Source organism: Xylocopa sonorina, chromosome 12 (genome assembly GCF_050948175.1).
Source record: "Xylocopa sonorina isolate GNS202 chromosome 12, iyXylSono1_principal, whole genome shotgun sequence".
Taxonomy (NCBI): domain Eukaryota; kingdom Metazoa; phylum Arthropoda; class Insecta; order Hymenoptera; family Apidae; genus Xylocopa; species Xylocopa sonorina.
The window spans coordinates 3,865,455-3,877,759 of record NC_135204.1 but is presented as its reverse complement, the minus strand read 5'-3'; the positions used below and the strand labels follow the sequence as shown (position 1 = coordinate 3,877,759).

General features: G+C 31.3%; 1 protein-coding gene across 1 annotated transcript; it reads left to right on the top strand.

Annotated features, from left to right (window-relative positions):
* Nucleotides 1–1,036: 1,036 nt before the first annotated feature.
* LOC143429816 (synaptic vesicle glycoprotein 2B) lies at nucleotides 1,037–11,899 on the top strand. The gene is made up of 12 exons (XM_076905612.1): nucleotides 1,037–1,132; nucleotides 1,300–1,362; nucleotides 3,257–3,418; nucleotides 5,721–5,883; nucleotides 6,127–6,248; nucleotides 7,783–8,027; nucleotides 8,536–8,693; nucleotides 9,564–9,756; nucleotides 10,003–10,117; nucleotides 10,402–10,561; nucleotides 10,632–10,759; nucleotides 11,387–11,899. The coding sequence occupies exons 1-12, from the start codon at nucleotides 1,072–1,074 to the stop codon at nucleotides 11,455–11,457; spliced, it is 1,641 nt and encodes a 546-aa protein (XP_076761727.1). The 5' UTR covers nucleotides 1,037–1,071; the 3' UTR covers nucleotides 11,458–11,899.
* Nucleotides 11,900–12,305: the final 406 nt, after the last annotated feature.

Here is a 12,305-nt window from a genome sequence, read left to right as displayed (position 1 = left end):
ATTATTTATTTAAGGTTATATGGATTTTATAGAAATTATAATATACAACATTAAAGTCTTTTAATATATTTTAAACGTCATACATTTAATTATATAATTAATTAATTTATCAATTTCGACTCAAAAACTTTTTTAACTTCACTTAACTAAAGTTTATTCAATTTTTATATATTGTTGTTGTATATGTATCATAATTTTATATAAATATGGAATTGAGAGCACTAAAGTAATGTAAAAGTAGCAACTTTCAGTGGAAAGTCGAGTGAATCGTTTTTCGTGGAAAAACTATTGTTTATCGATACATACCTCTGCGATAAAGCACGAACTACGGACACAATAAATGGCATTATTACTTTGCAGTGTAAACCGATAAACTATAATCACGTTCAATGACGCTTCGAAAATATTGAAGAGATCGCTGAAGAATCGTGGACATCGTGTGAAATCAAGTTCTATCGCATAGTCGAAATAATTTATTAGTGAATGAACGTTCAAAATAAATGTTATATTTAGTTGAAATTAAATGCAATTAGTGCCAAATTAAATATAGTATTGACTTGTCGAAGAGTCCTTGGTTTGTAAAAAGAAGTTGATTTAGTACAAAACTGTTGTGTAAACTATTAACATATAATTCTCTTATAAGTGCATAATTTATTGTTTCGTGAAACAAGTTTGGTTTTCCTCATTTGTTTGTATGCATATGTTAGAGATCAGCGTCTTGTCGAAATCTTGCAAAAAAGATTAAAACAGTAATATTGCTTTTTTCACTTTCATAAATTTCAAAAGTGAAAAATACAGACAGAAATCTGTTGAGTCACACGAACATCTAAAATATTGATAAAGTATTATTTCTTTTAATTACAAATCCACCAATATTTATCAGTAAAATATTGAAAAATTAATTGAAAACACTAAACGAAGTCACGTTACCTAATTTGAATTCTACACGACCGAGGAAATTTCGCGCGCTTTAAATGTTAAACTTAAAATATTTCAAATTACTACATAGTACTTAATAATCTAAACGGTTGTTTAATTGCAAGAATTAATTCTGTTGAGCATAGCGCGTGAATGATGGTGTTCAAACGAATCTTCGATCTGCTTTCGATGTTCAGCTATAGTAAACTGCCACGTATGTTACTCTCGCTTCGCTGAATGAAACTAATTTTAATTTTCTCTGTGCATTAAACATACAGATATCAGTGCTGTCGAAGTTAATTGCACGAAAATGAGTTTCTAATTATCATGAAAAATATCGTATTCAAACGTGTTAATAGTTATTTTTATGGTTCGTTGCAGGTGAAGACGTAAAGTCTGAGGAGACCGGTCCTGCAGATTTCGAACGAGCAATAATAAATTCTGGTAAGCACGTGTCATTTGTATTTTACATTTCCTCTCGTGTTTTCTAACTAGCACCGCAAAATTTCTATACTTATGTAAATAATAATTCTTTTTTATTAATCTGAACAGAAGCGTAATTAAAAAGTATTTAATTGAGTCATATATTATGCAACTTTTCTACATTTTTATCCATACTACATATTTAAAAAGTTTTCTACATTTTATACTATTTTATAATAATATTTTTAATTGATTACATTATAATAATGTTTTATAATATTTTGCAAATATCTATCGCGACGTGATAGTCTATATTTAATTCTAATAATTATATAACTAATATTAAACAACAACGAAGAAATATTTTTTGTATTGCCAGAGATAAAAAAGATTTTTATCTTTTGAGTAATCTATTTTATATAAAATGCCCTGTGCAATTTTTATCACATCTATGACAACAAGGATTAAAGTTATATACAATTTTTAGACATGAACGAATAACCACTGCTATAAATATTTCCTAAAATTAATGGTCAGTTGAAGTAAAAATATATTTCTCAAATTTTCGCGATTATTCCAAAAATATTGACAATGCAACTGGTGCATTTCCTAATGCAATTCAATGTTTAATAATATAGGCAATATAATATGAGCCATATAACTGTAACATCTATAGTTAACAGTAAACTGTTCGTTAAATAAAAAGATGTTTCAAGTAAATATTGTTTAGTATCAAGCGAAGCATATAATAAACTAATTAATTTTTCGAGAACTCACTTATTTATCGAAAAATTTGTTTAATACAATCATTATACAATTTACGAATAAAACGTGGCACTGTTTAACGACTCATCCTCCTTATATCGATCATTTTCACATACGATAAACATTGAGAGCCTCGAAATATTGACAATAAATATTGACAGCCTGATCACGCCATAATAGTAACGCGTAAAACCGCTAAAGTATCCGGATTAGTCTGAAGTGCAGTTTACCTGCGCAATGCCCGTTCAAAAAACGAACGATGGGGAAAGATCCGGCTTTGAATCCAGTCTATCATTCACAGATTAAGTTTCTCCAGCTTGTCGATAGCCAGGCAAGAAGTTTCACTTTAAAACAGTGGTTCTTAACGCGACATTAATGCTAGACCTATCGACATTCTGTATACAATCGATCTTCCTATAATAGAAGGTGGTACTCTTATAGCACGGTTTCCATATAATGTGCAGTTAAAAGTGCACATTACTAAACTATATCTTGCTTTTTGCATTTATAAAATTTTATTTTACAATTGCATGCATTGATAACTTGGTGCTCTGAGGATTCATGTAACGCAGAACGAATCAAACTGATTTATATTTTACTCACTTCTGAGTTTCTTAACACGATACGAATTAATCGCGTTATAGGAGGGTTGACGACCGCTTTTCAAATATTAACGAATGTTATATACTTTCTCAGATGATTATAAATAGTACAGAATATACCACGAGTAATAAAGCATAATAAAATTAAAAGATAATTTTCATGTGATAAATAGAAAAGAAATTTGATTAAAATTTCAAAATCAGTCATTTCACCGTTCTGGTAGGTTTAATGTTAAGAAACCCACAAACACTCACACCATTCTCGCAGAAAAGTCCCTAAAGGCGTTCCGCGCGTGCACGCTCGCGGTCAGATTTGGAAACCTACGAAAAACCGAGCCGTCGTGTCGAACGTGCCACTAGCTCGTTACAAGCCCACGAGCAACACAATGCGAGCACGAGGCGAATTAGATTAGGAAAGGAAGTAGAAAAAAAGTCGTCGGTTTACGTTCGCAGCCGAGCGTGTTGATAAATTGCGCAAAATGAAGTCCAGCGAAAGAATAGCGAGGAAAGTTAAGAGACAGTGCTTCAGAACATTAATTTGCCGGCAGGTTATGGAAAGTTCAACTACCTGTTGCTGTTGGCCGTGTTGCCCGCCAGTTTCTCCAGTATCTTCTCCTCCTCGACGATGTCGTACGTCTTACCTTCCGCTGAATGCGACCTGGGGCTTACCATGCTCGACAAGGGCCTGCTCAACTCGATGACATTTGCAGGTAGCACATTACTTTAGAAACGCTCGATGGTGACTGCAATTGCAGGTTTGGTTGAAGACGCGGAGAATCAAAGCGAGTTTATCGTTAGAACGCGTTTACACAAGGGACTGTGAGTTTAATAAAAACTAATTTTCACCTGATAATTGAATAAAAATTTTGATTAAAATTCGGGTGTATTCGCGCGAGTACGAAGGTGGTAATTAATTGGTAGAATCTTGTAATTGGTCGTGACAGGGATTTTTAAACGATGGAAAGTGGCGTTTGAGTTCTACTCGCGGTTCATGGAGGTACTTCCGGTTCTTATTACTTACTCGCTTCGATGCGCAATGTATCTGCGCAGATCACCGGCGCAGAGTTAATTGCTTGGTAAAGTAAGAGAGAATTTGGAAAAGATTTTTATTGTAATTGTGAAACACAAAAATTTTATTGTAATTGTGAGTTCTTTTTGCCTGTTTGAAGCAGCTGTATGAATGATATTTCGTTGAATAGCTACAAAATCGTGATACAAGAATTGTGGAAACTTTTAGGATAGTCACATTTTATTGCAGATAATACATTTATCATACGTTAATTCAACTATTTTTATATTTATAGATATGTATATAATTATTAATTCAATGATAATTAAAAATTGTTTCAATTAATTTCGAAATTCTTATTCTTAATCATTTCAGTATGTTCAAATGAAGTTTTATAACTTGCAAATGTACTTGTATGAATTTTTCGCATTTTTAGAAATATAATTTGATTGTTTTAAAAATTGCAACTAATTTTTTCCAAAAATATTATTTTAACAGTTAGGTAACAAAATTATAGCGGTTAGATACTTATTATTCTGCATAAGCTAGCTATACTGTTGATATTAACTGGATTACTACAATTCTGAGAAAATGTACGTACAATACATATTATGAGAGTCAAGGTAACATACAAAGTAGGTGTACATATATAGTTATATAAATATGAATATGTAATTACTGATGATAACGTTAGATAATAAATATATCTACCATTTATGCATTTTATTGCTTAGATAAAATTTTAAGTTCATATTTTTAAAAATTTCAAGTTCATATTTTTTTAAATTTCAAGTTCATATTTTTGTCTACTATAAACGGTCTAATTTAGGAAATGCGATATGTATACTCAATGGTTTTTCAAAGTTCATTTCCTTCGAATAGAAAAATTGCATTGTACATTTTCGATACGTTTCTACATAAGGAAACATCTTGTGTTCAGTTGCAACCCTCTCTGAGTCTTCCATGCGCCTTTATTTCGAAGTAAGCTTGCACAAATAATTCAAATTAACTATTTTTCATTTATTATTTTTAAAAATAATTCGAATAACAGTTACATTCACAATAATGCAACTGTAAATTGCAAATTTAGTTTTTCATTCTTCTAACCATCTTGTCTTATTTTCTACTTTATAATGGTTGCATCGATCTTTCTTCTGTCAATACTAAATACTAATAGAGTAAACCCTTTACATACAAGTTGAATAGTTTTAAAAAACGGACGTATGATTGCTTATATATATGGAACAAAGTGAATCAGTAGCTAGGTATTTATGCACAAAGAACCAAACGACACGAGGTTAAATGTTTTAGGAAAAGAAACTGCTTGGAAGTTTATCAAGGGTTTACGACACTAATTAATACATTTCTGATAATACAAAGTACAATGTTACCTTTCACAAAGCTGTATAACAAACAAACTTGGTATCATCAGGTCCTGGTAAAAATAGAAGCAGGTAGAATTTATGGTAACGAAAAATTCCACGGAAAATCGGTGTTTATAAACGGTTATGGCTTGGAAGAAATCTTTTGTGGAAAAATTTCATGTGAATTGTATCATGATTTTGTATTTCTATAGTTATAGTAACTATTTTAAAGGTTTCAAATATTTTACAAACTTATAAAAATCTCTCCCTCTGTCTTATTTTGCAGCAAATAATTTTTTAAATACATATCTGTACAATCTTCAATAATATAAAGTTATGTTTTGAATGCTGCTCCATTTGAAAATTTCCATATCATTTTTTATTCATTCGTTTATTTTTTTTAATTTTATGTATATTGTTATGATCCTGTGATGCGTAAATTTCATAAATATTCTCAACTAAATATATTTATAATCAATCAAAATAAAATGCTTTTCATTGAAATATTTTTAACTTGAAACTTTCCTAGACATTTCTTCTTTTGTAATCGAAAAGTTGAAACGTGTTGTCGTTAAACGACATTCGGTGGTCCCAATGGAAATTGATTTTTCAGTTATTAAGAATTTTCATTACTTCCAGGTATGATCAGCACCGCGTTTTTCTGGGGATTCATGACCGACACATTTGGTCGTAAGAAGATAATGTTTTATGGTTACATGTTCACCGGGATATTGAGCCTGGCGACGTGTTTTTCGCATACTTCGTGGCTTTTAATTTTATTCAAGTTTCTCGATGGCGTAGTGTAAGTTGACAACGCGATAATCAATCGATATAATTGAATATATAAGAATTCTTAATCTTATAAGTTCTTCTCTTTTCTTTAAGAATTTTTTTATTAAAATTTAATTTCTTTAATTTCTTTAAGTATTTTCAAAATATTTCAATTTATTTAAGTAATTTAAATACTTAAAAATTAATTTCTTCCTTTAAATTTACAGACACAAATATGTTAGTAAATTTGAATAATTTCCTTGGAAATTTTCAGTATATCTGGTCCATACGCTGCTCTGATGTCTTATTTGGCGGAACTGCACAACGAGACGCATCGATCTCGAATGTACATGTGGTTAGGAGTCTTCTTCTCGCTTGGGAACATTTCTCTTCCTTGTGAGTACTTTTTTCACCTTGACACCATCTGATTTATCTTATTAAATCATTAATATAAAACGGTGCTCTTTTTCCTTTGAATCGATATATTAAATCGTACTAGAAGCAGTTGAAAGCTAAAATCGTTGTTAATAAACAATATAGGAAATGAGTGGAGAACGTTAAGTAAGAGCCTCCAAAAAAAAACATATACAACAAAAATATTCGAGTCTTTGATAAAAATAAAAAGCATTAGGTGCGTTTTAAAAACAAATAAGCACTTTAGGAACAATTAAGTCTTTTAAGAATAATGTAGCGATTAAGGACAATTAAGTAAAATATTACAATAATAATGATTGCTATCATAACTAAGTACAACATTATCATTTCATGACAAGAGTTTACAGATATGACGTCATAGATGATGATACCTGTACTCGTCGTAATAGTGTATGAATATGAAAATGGTTATTAAATTTCTAAAATGCGTTTTAACGATAAGATAATGAAATAGAGTCGTAAAAAGTAAAAGTATCAACATACAGTCGATTTCCTCTAATTCTGTTCAACGTATGCGCTGCAAGTAAGCGCATGCCTTCGTTTTGCTCATCGTTCTCTTATAATAGGATGTAAATCATCTGATCTACACGTATTACGTTGGTTAGAGGTATAATTTAACTTTCTCTCAGGGTTCCACATGGATATACATCGAGTCTTTTCTTTGCTAGGTAGCACAGATATCTCGTGTATATACACATGTATTATAGCAAGTGTCATTGAACGCAGCATGCATTTCTTGTGCACCAACGCTGAAAAGTTTATTATTGTACCGGCGATGGAATGACGAAATAAGCGTATCTACATCTGTCCAACTTATTTTCCTGATTTACTGGAGCTGTACCAATTACGTAACAGATTATTCAATACAATGTTTCTGATAAACAAGAACTGTAACAAAAAGTAGTACGTGTATTTATTATTTTTAGTTATTACTCTCTTAATAAAATGTTTAATTGCTAATTCGTATGGGAAAAAAATGTATTTTAATTTTAATCTTTCTGTAGTAAAATTTGAAGTGATTATTTTTTAGAAAATTGCTACTGGAAGTACCAACTATGAGAAAAATTTGAAATATCATTCACTATAAAACATCAATTTTTGTTTTATACGTAACTATATTTTCTAGATCCATATTACATTTTATAAAACGAATTAGAACAATTCGAGAATGTGGAATAAAATTTATTTATGTTAGAGATTAATTCTAATTCTATTTTTCTGAAACACCCTGTATACATCCACACTATTCTACATAATTATTATTAAAACTACAGATTCGGATAAGAACAGATTTCGTACAAAAAATCAGAAATGCATTTTTAATTAGAATATTGTAATCTAAAGAAAGAACACTATCATCGATATGGTTTCTATATACGTATACATATATAGCATCGTTTTATGTTTCGATACGCATTAATTTCCCTCATACTCCTCATTTTTTACGCTTATCAAGATGAAAAAGTAGAAACACTTTCCTCATTTTTGGTTTCAGGCATCGCGTGGCTGATCATACCCCAAAAATGGACCATCAACCTCATAAACGGGACAATGGAGATTAACTCGTGGCGCGTGTTTCTGGCGATTTGCTCGTTGCCAGAGTTCCTCGCCTGCATGGCGATCTTCGCGTTCCCTGAGAGCCCGCGTTTTCTTCTGTTAAAGGGCAGACGACAGGAGGCTCTCCAGGTTTTCAAGAAGATATACTCTGTGAACACTGGCAAGGATCCGGACACGTATCCAGTAAGCGATCTTCGATCGAAGGTTTTTTTCCACGTGCAATCTCACCGACGACGTACCATTCAATTGCTCTGGTTATCTTATCGACGAAAAGGCACATTTTAAATGTAGTTTTAATTACATCTGGCTTAATGTGTTTTCTTGGGCATGGTATTCGCGTGTCGCACGGTTGCCAGCGATGTCTCGCGTCGTAAATAAGCGATAGAGTTGCGTATCGTACTGGTGGTGAAGTGTTTGTATTGTTTAATTGTTGAACTCTGGTTTTTTTAATATAAACCATCGATTTGTGAATATTTAGAATAACCGTCGAATGAACTTTTGTGGAATTCGAGTTTGGAAGTGAAGTTATGAAATTCTGACGTTATCGGATGTTTAAAAATGATACAAATAAATTGTTTAAAGTTGCAAAGTAAGGAAGAATCGAACGATATTTCATTTTTTGTGGATGGTATAAAAGAATTTGTGTTATATATAGCATACACAGACAAACACTGTATTTTTTGTATTTCAGGTGAAGGATCTAGAGGAAGAATATTCCGTTGAATCGTCGAGCGACACAGTGAAAGATAAGTTGCGCTCTTGCTGGCAACAGATCAGGCCGTTGTTTCTTTCGCCAAATATCTTCAAACTTATCGCGATAGGTTTGATACAACTGGGCGCCACGATAGGGTCAGATCGAGTGAACTTTTTTACGCGCAGTTTCACCATCGCTGACTCTTTAAATACTTCAATCCGATTTGCTATTAGCGTATAAAGTATAAGTGATTTGGTTATCGAAAATTTGGAACAATTTGCTTGGAATTGAAAAGGATTTGAAATGATGATAATGTATGGAAGAAGCAGTATTTGGAAGTTTATCATTTACAGAGACAAATTTTGGATTGAACATTTTTTTTCGTTTTGTGAAAAATGTAACAGATCTTTTTTATTTTAATTTTAATGAAGTTCTTAAGTACTTTATTTTCTTAGAAAAAAGAGGTGCACAGCTTCAATTAAAAATTGTGATTCTCAGTCATTATATTAATTAAAAATAATTGTAATTCTATTTCTAAACTTTAAAATGTATTTAATCACTCGATACAATTCTCATGACTTACTTGATACAGTGAAACATCATTAAAATAATGATAATAATAATGTAGCTTTAACGTCATTATTATAATCATGTTACATTGATAGAGCACTTTAATATAAAATGAATTTCAATTATTCGAACATGAGTAACATTAATAACTACTACTTCTACATAAAAATCCTATAAAAAGCGACAAAATTAAATTAAAAAATTTGCACAAAAATAATTAAATCTTATCTGACAAGTCAATACTAAATGAAATAGTTCACAGCAAATTTCAATGGCTAAATAAAACAATATTTTCTTTGTTGTAGACTTTTCGAAATTGTATACCTTTATCGATTTTATTGAATCTTACTTCTATGTACATGTATTTAATATTTTAAGAGCCAACGTTCGTGAACGACTAAAATCGTCAAAAGAAAACGAACATCGTTGACCAACGAGAAACCTTCAATTTGCAGATCGAACTCGATCAGACTATGGATGCCACAATTGTTCACAATGATGGAGCACTTCAAGAACGATTACTCGAAACAGGAATACATAAACTCAGAGCCACGCGTCTGTTACATGTTGGGCCAACGACAAACGAACCATAGTTTCACATCAAGTTTCGTAAACGAAACTTTAAATGTCACTCACACGTGCATACCGGTATTGCCACTTCAAATTGCCGTTACTTTATTCTTTGTTTAAGCGTATTTACCTTCCAATTAATCAGAGTGGACGATTTTCAAACAGATCGATAGAAAATAGTAATAATTAATCCTTAGTTTGTTTACGTATATGTGTACTAAGTAGAAATGAATATTAATATAAATTTAAAAGTAATTATATGAGAAATTAATCTTACGTTAAAAATGATAGCAGATTTGTAATACTTAATATACTCGATTTCAGGCGGAATTGAATTCGAAAGTGTTCATCAATTCGATCGTGATTGCAACCACTGGTGTCGTAGGATATACCTTGGCAGGTACACTAATCACTGTAGTCGGAAAGAAGAAACTCATAGGTATGTTAACTTCCCCATTTCAATTCCAAAAAGTATTACAAAATTCGTAAAAAATTTAACTGAATTTTTCTTCAACCATCTAACTGTTTTTCAATTTTTATTTAACTGTTCTATTTCTTACTTTATCTATTTGATGTTCTAAAAAGTGTGTAGAAAAGAGACTAAAATACTGACCAGTAAAGCCAATTACTCACTCGTTAAAGGATTTTAAAAACTAAATTCCACAGTTAACTGATTAAATACAAATATTGGTACTAATTATCGATATTTAACCACGTTTTCAGCAACTTGCTTCATGGTAGCAGCTGCTTGTTGCGCGTCCCTCTACTGGGCTCAAAGCGTCGACAGCATTCTCGCTTTGTGTTCGGTTTTCGTGGCTATGTCCAGTATAGGTGGTGCTTGTGTCGTAAATATTATTGTCGACAATTTTCCTACTTGCTTAAGGTACGAAATTGTTTAAAACGAGACCGTTTATAACAGTTAATTCCATCACTTGTTCGATGCCTGTTTTCAGAACTATGGCAGTTAGTTTAACCATGATGGTGGGCAGAATCGGGGCAGTTGTAGGCAATTTACTATTCCCAGTTCTATTCGACTTGTCTTGCCTGGGTCCTTTCATTATGATTGGTTCAGCTTCTCTAGGTAAGCTTTCTTAATAGAAGCATCGATGCAAAGAGCAAAATGATGTAATTATGTAAATGAAGGTATGGAGTACGTACAGAGTGGGCCACAAAAATGGTTAGAAATACTGTTTTACCTGCATCAAGTTCAATTTTTGTTTATATGTTTAGTGGAACGAAGGAGCCAAATATTTCACATTCAACTCTCTCTCTTTCTTTAAATTTCTCTCTACAGTACTAGAATTTATTTATATATTTGTCTAAAGTTTTAATCGTTAAAATGTAAAAGAAACTAAATGTAGGATCTTTAAAAAAAATTGTGGAACTTCACATACATCGGCTTTCTTCAATTACTGGGGATGAAAGGTTCTTCAGTGTAAATGTCGTACAAATAGTTGAAATTGGACACAAGATGGTTCCTCGTGCAAAAATATATTGGAAACATACAATAAAATTTTCACAATCCAAGCAAGCTTCTCGAAAAAATCAATTTTGACAAATCATAGCAGTACAAACATTGTAGCACTGATAATTTTTCAAAATGACGGTTACTATATTTTATTCTCACATAAATTAGTCATAAATGAATATATGTGATATTCGTAATCTAATATTTAATTATTTCACTCATTGTTTTTCATTCTTTCAGTATCGGCGTTTCTAGTGACACTTCTTCCTCGGAAGCACTCGCAAAAAGATAAACCGAAGCAACTTGCCTGACGACAATGTACATGGATTAAATGTAATAAGCTAATTGCTGAAAGGGTCGCTTGTAAATATACGTACATACATGTTTTGTTCCTGGTCTCTCGTCGATTGTATAATTTCGATGCATGATTTTCCATCATGTAAATATGTAAATATAACCCAGTTACGATCATGTAGCATAAGATACCCTCATCATTTTATACGAGTGCGTGGTACCAACAATTTCGAAATGGAGTGAGTGTTCAAAATGAGATTTCTGGCAAATCTCACGATTGTACAGCGTAAAATAATTTTAGGGTAATCCTCGAACATTTTTAATAATCTCATCAGCCTGTGAATCGTTAGGTAGTATATTAATTAATTTTAATATCACAATATCCGTTACGTGATATAATAAAAAAAGAGGAAACATACTGTTATATAATAAATCTAATTTATTATTGTTTTACAGAAAGCTCGTTTTTTCTTAAGAATTTCGTTTCTTATTTCTCACTGTTAAAAAGAAGTAATGATTATTGATGCTTCTGATATTTCAAAAATTATTCTCTGGACACCCCATAAGAAGTTTAAATATTTTTCTAGACCTTGAAAGACGAGATCAAAAAACATTACAGTAGTTATCTGAAAAATATACAAAAAAGTGATAAGACCAATGTTGATGAATTTGACTAGACATATCTGAAATTTACACGAAATTAAATACTAATATAAAATATATGCAATATGACATGATGTTTAGAAATATACATTCTAAGCATTTAAGTTCAAATTGTTAAATAAATAACTGCTCACCTTTATTAATACAGTATCTACCGGAAGAAACATTTCATAATTAGGTGCTCTTTCACAAATGGAAAGTT